Consider the following 20,599-nt stretch of genomic DNA (forward strand, 5'->3'; position numbering starts at 1 on the left):
TCACCGGAAAGCTTCATGGAAAAGAAGAGATTCAGGGTAGGTTGTGGCCAATCAGCAGAGGATGCCCTTAAGAGAATATTTGTTATTTCATCCTAATCACACATTGTTGACATATACGGGCTCCAGCCAATAGAAATCATCCACCTAGTACAAATGCTCTTCCAGGGCCCCACCAGGACTTTAAATAGATCAGTGCTCAGAGTCTTGGAGAAATAACAGATGCTAAGAGGTTTTAAGGGCTTCCCTGGTGGCTCAGTGGTAAAGAATCTGCCTGCTAATTCAGAAGGCTCAGGTTTGATGGGTCAGGAATCCGCTGGAGAAGGAAATGGCAACCCACTCCAGTATTCTTAACTGGAGAATCCCATGGACATTGGAGCCTGGTGGGGTACAGTCCATGGGGGTCACAAAGAGTTGGGTGTGACTTAGTGATCAAACACACACTCATGAGATTTCACACTACTAAAATGTTTGAGTTGCATATTTGCTGCTTTGACACCCAGTTGATAACTGTTCTGTTTTTCATTATCAAAATACTGTTGCATTTTTTAACCTTTTATATGAATTCTAGGCACATTTATAATAACTATAATATAATTTCAAGATTTTCTCAACTGACTAATAGGTCAATTAGAATTTAGGTTTCTGTTCATGAGTAGCATTCTACCTTATGTTAATAAAAATTCATTGGTATTGTGTTAAAAGTTTTCAGAGTGTCCTTGATCTTCATAAGACTGAAAAGGCAGACCTTATCTCCATTTTACAGAGAAGAAAAGTCAGGCCTGGAGTGACTTGCTCAGTCTTCCTGAATATAGTTAATAGCAGGGGTCTTCTGATTCCATCACTGTCCCAAATCCTGAATCTGGCTATGAATTTTTTTTCACATTTGTTAACCTTAAAACATAGTTTCTGGCTGGTTTGTAATTTCACCAGCCAACAAGTGCAAGAGAGAGAAAAGTTAATAATGGAATTTACTGTTTTATGAGTAAGCACTGTATTATCTTTATCTTGCAACATTTAAAAGTGTGTATGTGAGAGAGCTCAAAGGACATGTGCATGTGCATACGGGGGAGGAAGGAGAGTTGAGAGGAGTCATCTTTTCTCTGGAACAGTTAGTCCTGTCTGACTCAGAGGTTAATCACCATAGCCACTTATCTGGTTCTTTCTCAGCAAAATTAGGAGTGTCCAGTTGGCTTGGTGATATACCATATAAATATAAGACCAATTTATAGAGCAAAATTCATATAAGGAGAAATAGTAGAAAGAGACAGTAAACCATAGTAAGTGTGGCAATAGTTCATTAAGGTTTCTTAACAGAGGAGTGGCCAGAAATGAGCTTTGAGCTGTTTTGAACAAGTGCAAGGATGAGGCTTCAAAGTCTGCTACTTGAGATTCGCGTTGATTTCTGATGCAGCTTTCACTGGTCCTCAGCAAGATGAAAGTAATAAGGACAAGCTATTAGACAGTGTACACATATATCTCTGTAGGAGATTGATCTCTTCTTTATCTCTGTGCTTTAGTCACTGAGAGGTAAAGTGATGTCTTAGGTAGGGAGTGGGGAAGGTTTTGATATCTTGAGATACCTTCTGGGTGTACATCTTTAGCTTTTCCCTGTAACATCTGGATTTACCAAAGGACCAAACTCCCTAACACTTGAGGGTTCTGTGGAAGTTCCTTCTACCCTTCTAGGTTCTTTAACTGATCTCATAAACTGATAAAAGACAGATGAACAGGAGAAAAGCAAACACGTTTAATAACATGTATACCTCCTGTATACGTTGAGAGAGACCCAGGAGAACTGAGTCACTCTCCAAAGTGGCCCAAGCCACCACCTTCACTACCATCTCCAGCTAAAGACAAAAGAAAATGTCGGGGTGGGGAGTCAGTTATTAGAGATGACCAGGAAGAACTCAGTAAATAAGGGTATGGTTGTGCAGATTTAAGTCCTTACCTTTTGTGTTGATAAGAGTTTCAGGAGATTTTGCATCATTCTTCTCTTCCTGTTACAGAGAGGGCAGCATCCTTACAAATGGAGGCTTCCCTTATAAAAGGATGACTTCTTATAAAAGGATAACTTTTTCATATAAAAGGATGACTTCTGCTCACCTTTTAGAGCTTTTCCTGTATTTGCTGTTTATTACAAATAGCTCAAAATAATCAGTATACCAGAGAAGCATGTGTGGGGCTGTGTATTTTGCCTCCCCTCAGCTCAGTTGTCTGGGGGCTGTGTTGCAGCAAACTGTGATGTCGTAAACAGTATTGCACTTGGTCTTGTGGTCCAGGTCAAGTTTTCCTTAGCTCGAATGCTCAGTTTTCTGTTTCTCTGTCTCCTTCCTTCTCTCCCTCTCCTTGCCTTAGCCCCCTTCTCGGTCCTCTTCTGCCCCAGCTTGTCTCTTGCCTCTCTCCCTCCACCTGCATAACCTCCTCCCTAGTCCTCTCTCGCGCTCTCTTTTCTAGCTCTCTTATTTCCACTTCTTTCTATCTAGGGATAATGTCTAACAACAGGCATCTCATATGTTTAAGTACCTGTTTTATTAATAGCAACCATTTTAATCTAAATGGAGATTTCTGATTGCAAATATCTTCATTCCTAAAAGCTCTCCAGGAGCAGTAAGCTTTGAATTTCTTGATAAGGGACACTGTAGTGATAATACCAACAGGGGTAGGAATAATGATAATAACAGCAAGTATGTTTGATTCTTCTGCTTATGGCTAAGAATTTTCTGAGTTTTCACCACTTACCACATGTTTTCCTGGGGTAGTGGTTCTCAGAGTTTAGTCTCTGGATCCTTGGAGATGCCAAGGGCTCTTCAGGAACCCATGAGGTCAGAGCTGTTTTCACAGTGATGCTAAGAAGCCTCTTGCGTTTTTCATTTGCTCTGATTACATGGAAGCATTGGTAGGCAAAGCTGTTGCCTCCTCAGCCTGAATCAAGGTGAATGGCCAATATAGTCTTCATTGTCAGCATGCTCAGTTAAAACTTTTTTTTTAAGTCAATGTTATTTTAGAAAGCCTCTGATGAAGCAATAAGTTTTATTAAATCTTGACCCTTGAGTGCATGTTCTTTAAGTGTTCTGGGTAACAAAATTGAGTACTCATAAAATACTTTTGTGCACTTGAGTTACCAACTAAATTAGTCATATTTTTCATGGACCACCCTTTTTATTTGAAAGAACAACTGTTAAGTAAACTGTGGTTATTCAGACTTGGGTTTTTGGGAGAAATTTTCTTGAAGGCAGACAGTAATTTCAAGCAAAACACCATATTGGTCCATTGGAGAAAGTTGTCCAGTAGCCAAACTGGATGGATGGTCCTTCTGGAGGGGCAGGTGTTCCCAGGGGCCTTTTTGCTTTGAATATTGATGAATGTTTGAATAGCAGAGCTAAAACACCATTTTCTAAGGTTTATCTACAACAGAGTATGCATTAGAAAAGTAGAGACCAGATATTGAAAGCCATATCCAAGCTAACACTCTACAATACATGACTTACGGCCTCGTGTTATATTTTATAGTGCTTTAAACTTTCAGGTACTTTTATATATATACATTTTTATCCAATCCTCACACAACCCTGTGAGTATCTAATGTAATTTAAAGATATGGAAATTGGGTCTCAAAGAAGGTAATTCTATGAATGCGCTTTATATTCCCTTGCCCTTTCATCTATTATCCATGAGGGCCTGAAATAAGTCAGAACAAATGGAGAGGAGATAGAATCTATATAATTTGGCAACTAACTAGGGGCAAAAAAAAAAAATGGAGATGAAGGCAGTTTTCTGAAATATCTTCCTTGGGCACCTGGGAGGGTACCATTGCCTGAGAAAATAAAAATAGGAAAGGAAAAGATTCAGTCCACAAATATTTCCTAAAACTCTTTTCATTGGCTCTGCTGTAATCTGTTCTGGGGGCTTCTTAGGATGTATAGACTGTGCTGTTAAGATCTCTGTACAAGAAGATACGGCATAAATGCCAGTAACTCTGATTCAAGGGGGAATGCACTAAGTGCCTTAAGAAAGGCATAGTTCAGGTCCACTAGCTATTCACAGGGAAGGAATTACTTCTGGGCCTAGGGATAATTTTATGGAAGAGGAAGCATTTGAAATGAGTCTTACAGAATGGTAGAATTTGGATGTGCAGAGGTGGTTGTAAGGAGACGAGGAAACTTCAATTACAGGAAAATAGAGGGGGGACCGTGGAAGGAGGGTATAGAGGTATGTAGAGGTTGATGAGAACACAGCTTGTGTGTAGGTGGATAATGAGACATCATTGGCAACAATTACTCCAACTAGGGCTTCCCTGGTAGCTCAGGTGGTAAAGTATCTGCCTGCAATGTGGGAGACCTGGGTTTAGTCCCTGGGTTGGGAAGATCCTTGGAGAAGGAAATGGCAACCCACTCCAGTACTCTTGCCTGGAGAATTCCATGGACCTCTGTCCATGAATGTAGCCTGGCAGGCTACAGTCCAGAGGGTCGCAAAGAGTCAGATATGACTGGGCAACTAACACAAGCATGCACACACATTCCAGTGAACTATGGGGAATGTTGACTGCTACATACATCATTTCCATTTTGGATTTAGTTCCTTTTCAAAATAGACATTTGCCAAACACATGTCTTTTTAAGTACGACTTAGTTATTTCTTTACACAAAAGTTCATTTTTCGTTGACTAGGGTGAGGACTTCAAGTTCCAATAACATAATTGCTCTTCCCAGATCTTCGTTTATGGTTTTAGAGAGGGTTCTGAGAAATATTTTACTATGTTCTTATTTTTTACACCCGTGGTGGCTTGTCTTGAAATAAAGCTGCAATTATTAGATAACTTTTAGTCACACTTAGAAATTCCATCAATCCTTTAAATGGCATTTTCATCTGAACTGCATCCCTGTGTCTATCTTCAAATAGCTTAGCTTTATCCTTCGGGTCTTTCTTCTCCTTTGGTATTAGTATTGGTTATCATTCACTGCAGAATTTATCTGACATGGATATTTATTACTGTTTTTCCCCTAGATAAGTCAGATAAGTATGATTCACGTGATGTTGAAAGGCTACAGCAAGATGATAACTGGATTGAAAGTTACTTGGCTTGGAGGCATAATGTCGTAGATGAAACACTGAAGATGCTTGATGAGAGTTTTCAGTGGAGGAAAGAAATGGCTGTCAATGGTAAGCTGTTCAATTTAACCTTGACTGTGTACTGTATCCCTCCCCTGCATAAATGTTACTATTTTACATGTATTGAATAGCATATTTGGAAATATTCTTTGCAGTCATCATAAATATCAGGGTACGAGGTTTTATAAAGACCCAGTAACACTTTGAGAGAAGCATCTTATAAATAAGTCTTAAAAGTAGCATTATTCACAAGGAAATCAGATTGCCAAGGAACCAAATCACACTCACGTTATTCACTAACAGCACAGTCTCCTATTCTGTAGTTTTTTGGTTTAGAACCTTAATTAAACTAGCAGCTCAGCATCTTTACCACCAAGCCTGGAGAAAAAGACATACTATTTGCCTGTTTTTCTCAGTTGTTGCCTGGTGTCTGCCTCTATTCCCAGGGTTGCTTGTGTTAATAGTTGCTCCATGTGGAATTACTAGATGAATAGGAATCCCCAAAATGCAAGCTTATCCCCAAGGATGCCTGTAGCCGCCTCCTCTTAACATTTTGATTTTCAAGGTCTAATTCTAGATTGAAGTTGCACCCCCTTCCCTGAAAAAAAAAGTTTTAAATCTTAGAGGGGATTATGTGGTAGTCTTCAAGTAAATGATGACCTCTTTTCAGGAAAGGTTACCCATTATCTCCTCCTAAAAAATTTAACAGGAAGAAACTGGCATAACTACTGGTTTCAGTTCACTCAGTTGTGTCCGACTCTTTGTGACCCCATGTACTGCAGCACTCCAGGCCTCCCTGTCCATCACCAACTCCTGTAGGAAGTCATTGAAACTACTGGTTTCAATGAGGTTTAAAGAACGGTTTCCTGACCATAAGGATTATAAACTCTGGAGTGACTGAGTCTGGAGATTTAATACAAAATAGTCAGCAAATAAATCCAGAGCAGATACTCTTTCTAGTCATCATATTTGGAGAAGGAATCTCTCAGAAGGAGGGTATTTAAAAAATCATTTGATTGGAAATATAAAAACTGTAGGTAATGTGAGCAGTGAGCATTTATTAACCAAGCAAGAAATGTAAACCTGATATTCCTAAATTGTTTTAAGTACAGGATAAACCTTAAAACTCAACAATAGTTTTCTCTTATATAGAATTGCTAGTTTCTAGTGGCCAATAGCAGAGATATGATGAAAGAGGGGTGAGGAAAGATAAAGACATCTTTGAGAGTTCTTAGGGAAGTACTGATGAATGACACAAAAGCCTTGGCATTTGCTGCCTTGCTGTGTTGGTTCTTGACCTTGTTAGAGAGCAGGCCTCCTGCTAAAGGATCTAGCATTTTTCTTGAAGTATTTCCCACCTGTGCCAAGATTATAAATGTGTTAGCCTCTGCTGGTTATCAGACTTTGTAGAAAAATAGACTAAAACATTTTACTGGAGAAACCATAGTAATTTCTTACCTCACCTCTGAAACTATGATGTGGATATTTACTGCCATGTTCTTCTGAAATTGTCCAATAATGATATTTGTTTGCAAGTCATTATGAGAAATAAAATCAGAACATGAAAATGTGTCTACATCATAACGGCTGACATGTAAAAGGAAATGGATTTTTCCATTTTTGTCATCTCTGTCTTTATGTAGTTTTTTCCTACTTAGTAAGAAACACTGTTTTTTTTTTTATCATCAGAGGTACTTTCCAAATGTTTGTAAAAGCTGTATCTTTAAAAAAAAAAAAAACCTTATCGTTTTCTGTACCAGAACTACTATATAATAGTAATCCATATGTTCTAAGTATTCTCTTTGAAAGACCTCTGAGTTAGAATTACTCATTAAAGTTTGTCACCTTTTAGACCTGACCGAAGCCTCCATTCCCAGGTGGCTATTGGAAATTGGTGGCATTTATCTCCATGGTTATGACAAAGAAGGCAACAAGTTGTGTGAGTATATTTAATATATGTACTAGCTTTTCGGGATTTTGAGATGTCATCCATCTTAACTGAATTGATAATAGGCAGAACTTTCTGCGTATGAACCACATGTCAGGTTTCCTCCAGTGGGAGTGGTTGGGGCCAGGTGGACCAAGCATCAGGTACTTAGTAGTTGAATGTGCCATATAATAAAGCAGGCTGTAAAGGCCCAAATGCCACATCCCATCACACAGCCAGAATGATGTAACTCAGAGTCATTTTCTTCTTTCTAATCTACTGATATTAAAATTCAACCCGGTATCTTGATGGAGAATGTTTCTGACAGTCATTGAGGATGGCTTCTCAAGTTACCTACAGTCTTCTCCCCTTACTTCTTCCTAAATCGGTGTGAGAGTGAGGTGATCATCAGCCTGCTGTCCCAAGGTCTCCCTTGTCAGTCCTCTCTCCCCTTTGTCCAAAATGCAGCTCAGTTGGCACCAAGGCTGGGGCTCAGTGGCCGCGTCAGAGCCCCCATCCTGAGCAGTCAGCCTGCCAAAGTAGTGTGCTGCACACTCCGTGCCCACCTCGAACGCCCAGTTGGTGGCCTGTGATCAGCTCCTGTGTCACCGCCCTCTCAGAGCGTTTTCCTCCCAGTGCCGGCTCTTCCTGCTCAAGCTTTCTTTCCCATTTCTCTTCTTCCACTTGATGTCTCACATGTATTTCCCAGGCTTTGTTCCTTTTCTGGCCTCTTTTCCTTTCCAGCTGATGCAGCCTCCTTGGGTGATGTCAAGTACCTGGGCTCCTTCAGCCCCTATCCCCCAAACAGCGGTGACCCCAGGCTGTCCCCCAGCCGCACACTGGATCAGTGGTTGGCCGCCTTCAACACAACTCAGTGCACCACACACATCCCACCGCCTTCCCTGTACTGCCCAGCTCAGGTCCACCAGCCATTGACTCTTCCCTGGACAGAGCTTCACTTGAGCCCCTCCTCTGATTTCCGCAGCACTTCCTCACTTCAGTCCCAACCCATCCCCACCCCAGGCCCTTCCCAGGAAGCAGCCTGCTGGGCCTCCCTCTCTGCCTCTTGCAGTCTCCCCTCTGTGCTGCTGCCCAGAGATGTTTGAAATAGGAAAATCAAAGCACCTTAGCATTTAACGCAGAGTCCTTCGAGCCCAGCTCTGTCTCTCTGTTCAGCTACTCCTCCCACTGCTCGTCACATTTTGTCCTAGCTGCCGCCACTCTCAACACTCGCCATGCTCTGCCCCCATGCATGACACCGGTTTTTGCCACCATTGTGCTTCTGTCTGGGCTTTTCTTCTGGATAAAATGTTTTTCTAGTGCTTTCTTTATTGTTAAGCACAGGGTAGAGTACTTGTAGGTTATTAGCAAATATTACTTGTTCACCTGTATTTTCTTTCTTCCCTTGCTTACTAAGGGGGAAAGTGTATTTTCTAAGGGGGGGATACCTTTCTGTGACTCTTTAAGATTCACAAGTATACACTGTTTCTCATTTAAAAGAAGGAAGAGATGGTTTTAATCTGAGAAACAAAATGAAATATAAGTTTTAAAATGTCAAGGGAAATGAATGATATATGCATAAAATAATATTAAGATGCTATAAATATTTTTTCTTCTTTTTGTCTTATGTTCTGCTTAAAGTCTGGATCAGGGTGAAGTACCATATAAAAGACCATAAGACCATATTGGACAAAAAGAAGCTTATTGCATTCTGGTTGGAACGGTATGCTAAGAGAGAAAATGGGAAGCCTGTTACAGTGATGTTTGACCTGTCAGAGACTGGACTAAATAGCATAGTAAGAATTTTTCATTAATTCTGAATCATTGTTTTATCACGACGTCATCCTCCTCTCCTGTCCTTCCCATCACCAGCCACTCAACCAAAGAATCCTATAAAATTGAGCTAGTCAGGTCATGTTTGGAATTTATTCTCCCTGCCCGGAATTGTGATTGAAGTCAAACATGGAATAGGATTTGCAAAAAACTAAACATGTTTGGCATTGAAACTGTATGTTTTCTAGAAATGTTCCTTACCTGATAGGCAGGATATTGGGTGTCAAGGCTGGCAGGGTAATGAGTAGGTGTGGTAACAGTGAACTTTTCTGTCAAAGCCAGTGTCCTCTATAGCACCTCCCCTGTGCCTGGCACAGAGGAGCGCACTCCGAAAACGTGGAGCACAGCAGTGTAGCTCTCCAGCATACCATTGCCTGTTTGGCAGTGACAGGATGTTTGCTTGCGTTTTTGCATATCCAGCACTTTGTGATTTTGTTGGAGTTTCTTGTTTGCTCGTTTAAATTCGCTTTCTGTTTGATTTGGTTAGTTTTCAAACCTGGTTTTCTTCAGGTGATTCTTGCCAATCTTAAAAAAATAAGTAAAACTTACCAGTCTTCCATTTGAGCCCTTAGTGCTGACTGCAAACCCTTTAGCAGTGATGGGGATTTGTTGTCTGTTTATTAGAGCTGTTGTCTCTAACACTCAAACCTGGGCTAATGCTGGTGGCAGTGAAGTGGCGTTTGGGGACCCGCCTGCATCAGTGTTGAAATCTTTTTGAAAATCCAGTTGGCAAAGTATGTTAATATCTTTCAAGTGTTCGTATTCATACTCTTTGCCTGGTAATTAACTTGTGGAAACCTATTCTAAAGAAATAAACCTTGGTACAAAAAAGTAAACCTTTGTGCATCAGAATTTTTTTTCAGAGTGTCATTTAAAATGGTGAAAAATTAGAAAAATTGTAAATGTCAACACAGTGAAGTGGTGAATTATGGTATATCTAATTGATGGCATATGTGTAGCTATGTACAATGGTGTTTATAAAGAAATCGTAGTAATACTGGAAAATAGCTTTTTTTTAAGATGATAGAGGCGACAAAATTATATTGTAGTGATACCCTTACCCCAAAAAGGGAAACTTTAGACATTTAAGAAAAAAAAGCTAGATAGAGTTTTTTTAGGCAGTAGGCCCACATTTTTTTTCATCTTTCTGTATCTCTGAGTCATTTGCCCTTGGTTCATTTTTCGATCTAGTTTCCATGTCAGTGAGTTCTAGATTACAGAGTAAATCATTTTATATCTCAAATCTAAACCAAAATGCCTAGATAAATAAATATTCCATGAAAATAAATTATAATTCTGTTATCCTTTATGTATGATACTATTCTAATAATTAGTATTTAAATTAACCCAGAATCATAAAAAAATGTTAGTGTTTTGTAATTAACAAATACAGGGGCAGAGAGTTGAGCTGATAATTTTTCAAGCTACTTATATTTTATTTCATTATCTTTAATTTATAAATAAGATTTATTTGCATTACTTAGTACTTAAATCCTTAATGTTTTCAAGTACTAGAATCTTACTGAATTATGTTTATATAATGTTTATATATTTTTATGTTTATACATAATAATGTTTATATATATATATATAATTATATATAATCCTCACAATTCACAGAAGATTTAAGTTGGCCTGTAAAGCTGTATACAGAATTGTAAGTCAAAAATTTTTTACAATTATTTATTAGAGTTAGGCCACCAATTTGGCTTTAAGCTTGCCTGAAAGAAATAGAAACATTTAAAATTACTCAGTGGACATACTTTAAGACCTGTGTCTTAAGAGAAGTGCGTCCATTCCTGATACTTGAACTAGAAGAAAAGTCTTTCATGGGTCTTCAAAGGGAAGACGTTTTACAGCATAATGAATAGCATCCTTGAAAATATCCTCACAGAACACGGAGCAATGGGTGTCATGAAATTTTTTGTGTAGTACCTACCAATATATGTACACCAGTGGCATCCTATTAAATTGACTTGAATTAGCAGTAATTTGGAATTTTATAAGCCAGGTGATTCAGTTAAATAAAAGGTATTTATTTTATTTAATACATTTTATTTATTTTATTTAATACCTTGGAAATAAAAGGTATTTCCAACAAGAATGTTGGACAAGGACTTTTTAGGCAAAGTCTGGGGGCCACAGATCATGTACTAGGTAATTAAATATATAAATTTTGAGGTATTCTCTTTGATTCTTACTCTACTACAGATGATTAAACCCTGTGTACAGTAGATATAATGACTAGTTATAAAAGTATTATTATATGCTAGGGTTTATTCCATAATAAATGCTTAAAATACTTAAGGATGCTTATTTTCAGTTTATTGGAGTTAAAAGATGCTATAACTCGCATGCTAGGAATAACTTTATAGACTCAGATCTCTAGGACAGCTCACCTTTTGGTAACTGATGCTTTTAAGTTTACCTGGTTGTATTTTTCATCCTACAGTCCTTACAAGATAGTTGATGAGTAAGTCATCCCATGGCCAGTGGAAACATATGAAATGAAATGATCCATGTAGATAGTATCCCTGATAATCTAATTTCATGTTGCTGTGTTCAGTGCAGTAGAACTAACAGTCAGCTATATCTCCCAGAAATTGAAGTCAGTGAACAGTAGTTAAATATAAACTAAAAAAATTCTTGATTCCTACATAAGAGGAACAAAGGTTGAAGTAGATCCAGCGAACTGGTATGATCAGATTAGCTGTTGTGTGAAAGATTAATAAAATATATTTTATTGACTATTATGAGGTATAGAAATTAGGTTTAAAAAAGAGATATCAGAATTTATATACATATATGTTGCCATTCCCAGTAGTCAGGCTGTAGCCTGTGTATTTGTTCTAATAATTATTTAATTGCTCAACAGATTTTTAGAATTTTTCTATGAGAGTTCCTTTTTAGCTCCATTTTATAAAGCCACATTACCTTAGCAGCGTGAAGTATCTAACTAGTTTGAGGTAACATGAATGATGTGTAAGCATTTAATTTCTTTAACTCAATTTTTTTAACTTTTTATTTTGTATTGGGGTATAGCCAATTAACAAACAATGTTGTGATAGTTTCAAGTGAACAGCAAAGGGACTCAGCCATATATTTAATTCAGTTTTAAGATTGATTATTTTAAGTATCTTAATGACTTAAAACCAAATTCTGGGAATATAAATACTTATTTTATGAGCTATTTTTAAAGAATTTAATAATTACCTCATTTTTATTTAATTGAGCACCCTTAGAAATACACAATTTAAAATTTTCTAATGTGGCCAGTCTTAAAGATTTAAATGTATATTCTTTATTTTAGGACATGGACTTTGTACGCTTTATCATCAACTGCTTTAAGGTTTATTACCCCAAATACCTCTGTAAGTAAATTTCTTGTTTATAAAAATATAGTGAAACAATAGACAATGACAATTGTGAGCTTTGTATTATTATAGCCTTTAAAACCTGAGATGTTACATTTTGGTGAAGAGCTTTAAATGTGTTAATAGAAGTTTAACGTAGTAGGTACAGGAGAGATTTTTCATAAACAATGACTGTTCTTTATAGTTTTAAGAGTATAAGTTACAATCTGTGTTTTTATCATCCTGTAACACACATACACACACATATAGAGACATAAAAACATATATATATATTTCTAAGATTGTACCATTTTAATATTTTCAACTGAGAAATTAATTTTAAGTATTATTTGGAGCTTCTTACATGCAAGACACAGATGAGCAGTATTGATAAGGTGTGATAAGCAACTCAAATATAAAATGCTGTTTCTATCAATTTGATATTTTTAAATTGTTACTAAGAAAACATTTGACTAGTTGGCATTTAGATTTTGTTTTTTAATTGTGAGTCTTCTGTTAATTACCTAAATGACGCACTCCTACATGTTATGTATTCATGTTTGATTGATTAAATTTATATGATGGTTTCCCCCTGGAGAATCAAGATGCCATCCCACATAGATAGCCAAAAACTTTTAACCCTTGTGGGATGAAAGTAAAGAGACAGGAGAGATGCAACAGGGATATCAGAAAATGGAAACTGAGGTCTGGTTGGACACACCCCTGGCAAATTCCACAGTTGGGGTCTTTTGGGACTTGTAACTCAGGTGACACTAAAGCATGAAATCCCTAAGTCATTGTATTTTTTTTTAAGATCAAGCTTTTTTTTGGTGGGTTCTTAAAATTATTTATTTTAATTGGAGGCTGATAACTTTACAATATTGTAGTAATTTTTGCCGACATGCTTTCACATTAGTGTTAATGTGGAGTGAAGAGCATACAGAAAGCATGGTGGTTATCAAGGATCAGTGCCACTCATAGCCCTGTGCTCTCGTGTCTTCAGAGAGAGTATTCATGAACATTTTTAGGTAAAAGGAATGTTTGGTTTGGGGAACCTGTAGGATCTGCTGTTCCTTCTGATTTCTTCCTGGATCTGGCATGTACCCTGATTCATTAAGACTTGCTGAATGGTGCCAGTCATTGGTCAGTAGGGAAATACTACCCCATATTACCAGGTTTTCTTTCTTTTATGTACAAAATGAAAGAAAAATCTCTACTTGTTTATTGAAATATCCAAAGCAGTTTGTGAAGAGCCATTTTGAAGAGCGCAGATATTATTACTGCTTTATAAAATACATCTAAGATTCTTTTGAGGAAACTGTTAATAAATTCATGGGTCTATATGAAGATGAATTGAACACTGTCATTCCAAATAACTATATAATGTATATATTCTAGCTTCATAATGCTTTGCAGACATTGAATTTTACAGAATCTTAGATTAATTATGCTTTAAAATTTGTCATGAAATGTAACTCTTATTTCTTAAACTATTGAATCCAGATCTTTTGAGGCAGATCTCAGATGAAGACAGGTATTAAGCACCAGGGTACCTCTTTCCATGTACCTTCTTCCCTACATGTACTTTACTTGTCCTACATTAATTATTCTAGGAGGTTCCCTATTCAGAGAAGAATGAAATTGTTTTTTGATTCATCTGAAATAGGATGAATTTTATATCAAAAGTCCCCTTTGTGAGTTCTGATTCTTTGTCACAGTTGTTAATAGAGCTGTTTAATATCTTCATCTAAGTATACAACTAATATTTCTGTGTACTTTGAAATTATTGGCTTCCTAGGGCTGATAATATTAAGAAAAGTTGAAACAAGTTTTGTTTCTTAAAACATGACTTACTAAAAATGAGGACAACTGTCAGGGGTGGGTTTAATGATATAATCTCTATAAAATTGTAATTGAAACCATAAATTAGACATTGAAATCACTTTAAAGCTCAGTGGACTTTAGCACTAATACCACATGCCACATCTATAGTCTCCACTTACCCACTTAACTATTTTTTGTACTTTTCTGCAAAAAATAAAAGCTATAAATGAATAAAGGAACAGGCTATTTGCCAGCAGGCAGTGATAGTGCATTTTTCATTACGCATAAGCCATCCTCCTAGGTGAACCCCTCACCATTGTGAGAAGTTAGTTTACTTCTAGCACTACTCACACTTCATGGGATTAAAACTGACTCACATATCTCAACTTTTAGTTCCATTTATGTCACTAGTTTTTTCTTGGTCAGGTATAAGTGGTACTGCTATTGAGGGACTGAGCTACAATCAATGATTTTTTTTTCCCATCTTTCAGCAAAAATGGTGATCTTCGATATGCCTTGGATAATGAACGGTGAGTATATTACTTATACTTCCCTAACAGAAAATATCTGATTCCTTTTTTTTTCTTCCCAATTTAGCAATATTTCTGTACTTGTTTTTTAAAAAATGTTAGTATTGTGCTTGGTGTGTACTTTTAACAGGCTGGAGCTGGAATAGTCAAAGGCTGCTCCTAGGCAAACTGGGCTAACATTCTGTTCCCGGGCTCTGGGGACACCCTTTAGTCATGCCTAAAAACAGTTTTTAAATATTGAACCATTCAGGTAAAACTGTAGCCAGAAGCCTCAGTTTGTCACCTTTAGATGAGATATATCACAGAATGCAGGCCTTGGCTAGGTTTTCTCCTGGGCTTCAAAAGTTGAGCAAGAAAATGGGATGAATCTAATACTTACCCAAATCTCTATTGTCACGTGATCCTTCTGACAGTCATGATATGTTCTTTGACAAAACAAAGTTTAAACCATTGAAAAACATTCTTTACCAGCTTCAGTGTGGTTGTAAATTTAATGTTATTTTTAGAATGTGCATTTTCATCTGTGTTTGCCAAAGTCAGTTGTTACATAGAAAGCAGTACAGAAAAGCAATGAAATAAAAACGTGGTTCTTTGAAAAGTTCAACAAAATTAACAAAACTTTAGTTAAACTGATGAATGAAAAAAAAAACCACTCAAATTATTAAAGTCAGGAATAAAAGAAGAGACATCACTGTAGACCTTAGAGAAATTTAAAGGCTTGTAAGGGAATATTGTGAATAATTGCATACCAAGAAATTAGGTAACCTTGATGAAATGGACAAATCCCTAGAAAGACACAAACTATGAAAATGGATTCAATATTCTGAATAAGTATAACAAAAGAACTTGAATTATTAATTTAAAAGATCATAAAAAATAGCTGAGACCCAAAATGGCTTCCCTAGTTGTTATTCTTCAGCCACTAAGTTGTGTCCAACTCTTTGTGACCCCATAGACTGCAGCATGCCAGCCTTCCCTGTCCTTTGACTATCTCCCAGAGTTTGCTCAAACTCAAGTCCATTGAGTTGATGATGCCATCCAACCATCTCATCCTCTGTCACCCCTTTCTCCTGCCCTCAATCTTTCCCACCATCAAGGCCTTTTCCAGTGAGCTGACTTTTCCCATCAGATGGCCAAAATATTGGAGCTTCACTTTCAGCATCAGTCCTTCCAATGAATATTCAGGGTTGATTTCCTTCAGAATGGACTGGTTGGATCTCCTTGCAGTCCAAGGGACTCTCAGGAGTCTTCTCCTGTGTCACAATTCAAAAGCATCAATTCTTCAGCGCTCAGCCTTCTTTATAGTCCAGCACTCACATCCATACATGACTACTAGAAAAACCATAGCCTTGACTAGACGGACCTGTGTTGGCAAAGTAATGTCTCTCCTTTTCAATATGCTGAATAGGTTTGTTATAGCTTTCTTTCCAAGGAGCAGTGTCTTAATTTCATGGCTGCAGTCACCATCCACAGTGATTTTGGAGCCCAAGAAAATAAAATCTGTCGCTGCTTCCACTTTATCTCTTTCTGTTTGCCATGAAGTGATGGCACAGATTCCATGGTCTTAGCTTTTTAAATATTGAGTTTTTGTTTGTGTACTTAGAAAACAAGTCTTTTATTTGGCAGAGTATATAATTTTGAATTAGTCAAATATAACCATTTGGATGTTGAGTTTTAAGCCAGCTTTTTCACTTTGTTCTTTCACCCTCATCAAGAGGCTTTTTAGTTCCTCTTTGCTTTCTGCCATAAGGGTGGTATCATCTGTATATCTGAGGTTGTTGCTGTTTCTCCCGGTAATCTTGATTCCAACTTGTGATTCATCCAGCCCAGCATTTCGCATGATGCACTCTGCGTATAAATTAAATAAGTAGGGTGACAATATACATTCTTGTTATACTCCTTTCCCAATTTGAAGCAGTCTGTTGTTTTCATGTCTGGTTCTAACTACCACTTCTTAACCCACTTACAGGTTTCTCAGGAGGGAGGTGACGTGATCTGGTATTCTCATCTCTTTAAGAATTTACCACAATTTGATTTGATCCACACAAGGGCTTTAGCATAGTCAGTGAAGCAGAAGTAGATGTTTTCCTGGGATTCTCTTGCTTTTTCTGTGATCAGTGGATGTTGGCAATTTGATCTCTGGTTCCCTTGCCATTTCTAAACCCAGCTTGTGCATCTGGAAGTTCTAGGTTCACATACTGCTGAATCCTAGCTTGAAGGGTTTTGAGCATAACCTTACTAGCATATGAAATGAGCGCAGTTGTATGGTAGTTTGAACATTCTTTGGTATTGCCTTTTTTTGGGATTGGAATGAAAACTGACCTTTTCCAGTCCTGTGGCCACCAGTGACTTTGCCAGATTTTGACATATTGAGTGCAGCACTTTAACAGCATCATCTTTTACTATTTTAGATAGCTAAGCTGTAATTCCATCACCACCACTAGCTTTATTCTTAGTAGTGCTTCCTGAGACCTACTTGACTTCACACTGTGGAAATGTCTGAGTTTAGGTGAGTGACTACACCATCATGGTTATCTTGGTCTTTAACACCTTTTTTGTACGCTTCGTCTGTGTATTCTTGCCGCATCTTCTTAATCTCTTCTGCTTCTGTCAGGTCCTTACTGTTTTGTCTTTTATCATGTCCATCCTTGCATGAAATGTTCCCTTAATATCCCCAGTTTTCTTGAAGAAATCTCTAGTCTTTCCCAGTTAATTGTTTTCTTCTGTTTCTTTGCATTGTCTATTTTAGAAGGCCCTCTTATCTCTCCTTGCTATTCTCTGGAATTCTGCATTCAGTTGGGTATATCTTTCCCTTTCTCCCTTGCCTTCCTCATCTTTTTTTTTTTAATATTTTTTTTATCAGCTTTGTTTTTATTTTCCTCAGCTATTTGTAAAGCCTCCTCATATGATCACTTGGCCTTCTTGCATTTCTTTTTCTTTGGGATGGTTTTGGTCAGTATCTTCTGTACAATGTTATGAACCTCCATCCATAGTTCTTCAGGCACTCGCTACCAGATCCAATCCCTTAAATCTGTTCATCACCTCCAGTGTATAATCATAAGGAATTTGACTTAGGTCATACCTGAATGGCCTAGTGATTTTCCGTGCTGCTGCTGCTGCTAAGTCACTTCAGTCATGTCCGACTCTGTGCAACCCCATAAACGGCAGCCCACCAGGCTCCCCCATCCCTGGGATTCTCCAGGCAAGAACACTGGAGTGGGTTGCCATTTCCTTCTCCAATGCATGAAAGTGAAAAGTGAAAGTGAAGTCTCTCAGTTGTGTCCAACTCTTCACTACCCCATGGACTGCAGCCTACCAGGCTCCTCCGTCCATGGGATTTTCCAGGCAAGAGTACTGGAGTGGGGTGCCATCGCCTTCTCCAACTTTCCTCAAATTTAAGTCTGAATTTTGCAATAAGGAGCTCATAATCTGAGCCACAGGCAGATCCAGGTCTTGTTTCTGTTGACTATATAGAGCTTCTTCTCTTTGGCTGCAAAGAATATAAATCAGTCTGATTTCAGTATTGACCATTTGGTGATGTCCTTGTGTAGAGTTGTCTCTTGGGTTGTTAGAACAAGGTATTTGCTTCACTAGTAAATTCTACTAGACCTGTATAGAAGAATCAATACCAACTCTTCTGAAATTCTTCCAGAAAATATAAAACATGTCCCAACTCATTTTATAAGGCAAGTATATCCCTAATATCACACATCACAGGAAAAGAAAACTAGAGACTAATATTCCTTATGAATATAAATGAACCAACCCTCAAGAAAGTATTAACAAACTGAATCTAGTGAGCATGTGAATGGTATTGTATGCTATGATCAAGTGGGATTTGTTTCAGGAATGCAAAGTTGGTTCAACATATGAAAATAAACCAGGTATTCAACATATTAATAAAGGGGAAAAAAAACCTGATAATTTTAATAGACACAAGAAACATTTGAGAAAATTCAAATGTACTCTCCTGATCATAGTACCCAAGAAACTAGGAATAGAAGGCAGAAAGAGTTGGAATGTCTGAAAAGTTAGTGGGGATCACAGTAGTTCACACAAGACTACTCCTACTTCTGATACCAACTGTAATGTAAAGGGGTTTCCAAAACTACCCTTAGGTTTACTTTGGTCACTCACAGAACTCACTGAAAGGTGTTATACTCAGCTATAATTTATTACTAAGAAAGGATTCAGATTAAAATCAGCCAAGGAAGAAAAACATATGGCAGAATCCAGGAAAGTACCAAATGTGAAGTGCATTACTTTCCCACCATCAGTACATGACAATGCTCGTAGAGTGTTGCCAACCAGGAAAGCTCACCCAAACACTGATGTTCAGAGTTTTTATTGGAGCTCCATTACTTAGGCCTGACCAGTTTATCACATGGTTCATCTCACTCTCTAGTCTCTCCAGAGGTCTACAGATACTGTGTGACCCAAAGCCCCCAAATTAAATCATGTTGTTCCACTGTGACTCAAGGCATATAGGCAAACAAAGACACTCCAACAGACATGAAGATTACTTCTGAAAGCTGAGGATAAAGGCCAGACCTTTCTTTGGGTAAAGTTAATTTTTCACAGAAGAGAATTTCCTCACCCTGATAAAGGACATCTGTGCAAAACTTCATCTTTGAAACCCCCCAGTTAGCATCATGCTTAGTGGAAGAATCAATACTTTCCCCCTTAGATCAGAAGCCAGATAAAGTTGTCAGCTCTTACCACTTAGATTGTCAGGGCACTTAGGCAAGAAAAAGAAAAACCATCCAGATTGGAAAAGAAGTCATACTATTCATATTTGCAGCTGATATCTATATGGAAAATTTTAAGAAATACAAACCATACATACACAGAAGCCTGTTAGAACCAGTAAACAAGTTCAGCAAGGTGACCTGATGCAAAGTCAATACATGAAACCGATTGTGTTTCTATGCGTTAGCAATGAATAACCCAAAATGATATTATATAATCATTCCAGTTGTAATAGCATCACAAAGAATAAAATACTTAGAAATAAAAATAATAAAAAGTTGGAAACTCATACACTGAAAACTAAAACACCACTGAAGGGAATTCAAGATCTAGGTAAATATTCATATCTTGTTCACAGATTAGAAGACCTATTAATTACTAAGATGGCAGTGCTTCAAAGTTGATTTACAGATTCAGTGCAGTTTCTGTCAAAATCCCAACTGCTGCCCCCACTTTTTTTCTTAAACAGATTCGGACAAGTTTGTCCTTAAATTCATATGGAGATGCAAGAGACCCAGAGTAATAAAAATAGTCTTGAGTAAGAACAGTGATTTACTGTTCATGGGGTTCTCAAGGCAAGAATACTGAAGTGGTTTGCCATTCAAAGTTGGCGTAAAGCTCAACATTCAGAAAATGAAGATCATGGCATCTGGTCCCATCACTTCATGGGAAATAGACGGGGAAACAGTGGGAACAGTGTCACACTTTATTTTGGGGGGCTCCAAAATGACTGCAGATGGTGACTGCAGCCATGAAATTAAAAGATGCTTACTCCTTGGAAGAAAAGTTATGACCAACCTAGATAACATGTTGAAAAGCAGAGACATTACTCTGCCAACAAAGGTCTGTCTAGTCAAGGCTATGGTTTTTCCAGTGGTCATGTATGGATGTGAGAGTTGGACTGTGGAGAAAGCTGAGTGCCGAAGAATTGATGCTTTTGAACTGTGGTGTTGGAGAAGACTCCTGAGAGTCCCTTGGACTGCAAGGAGATCCAACCAGTCCATTCTGAAGATCAGCCCTGGGATTTCTTTGGAAGGAATGATGCTAAAGCTGAAACTCCAATACTTTGGCCACCTCATGTGAAGAGTTGACTCATTGGAAAAGACTCTGATGCTGGGAGGGATTGAGGGCAGGAGGAGAAGGGGACGACAGAGGATGAGATGGCTGGATGGCATCACTGACTCGATGGACGTGAGTCGGAGTGAACTCTGGGAGTTGGTGATGGACAGGGAGGCCTGGCATGCTGCGATTCATGGGGTTGCAAAGAGTCGGAC

At 37.9% G+C, this 20,599-nt stretch overlaps 1 protein-coding gene across 2 annotated transcripts in view; it reads left to right on the forward strand.

The window, feature by feature from the left end:
• Window positions 1-20,599, forward strand: part of MOSPD2 (motile sperm domain containing 2) — an 89,790-nt gene that overhangs the window by 15,453 nt on the left and 53,738 nt on the right. For both annotated transcript variants that reach the window (XM_070289804.1, XM_070289803.1), the window contains exons 3-7: window positions 5,005-5,160; window positions 6,962-7,048; window positions 8,678-8,832; window positions 12,180-12,240; window positions 14,538-14,576. In XM_070289804.1, coding sequence (XP_070145905.1) covers window positions 5,005-5,160; window positions 6,962-7,048; window positions 8,678-8,832; window positions 12,180-12,240; window positions 14,538-14,576 — 498 coding nt within the window. The remainder of the gene's footprint in view (window positions 1-5,004; window positions 5,161-6,961; window positions 7,049-8,677; window positions 8,833-12,179; window positions 12,241-14,537; window positions 14,577-20,599) is intronic.

Source organism: Ovis canadensis, chromosome X, assembly GCF_042477335.2.
Source record: "Ovis canadensis isolate MfBH-ARS-UI-01 breed Bighorn chromosome X, ARS-UI_OviCan_v2, whole genome shotgun sequence".
NCBI lineage: Eukaryota > Metazoa > Chordata > Mammalia > Artiodactyla > Bovidae > Ovis > Ovis canadensis.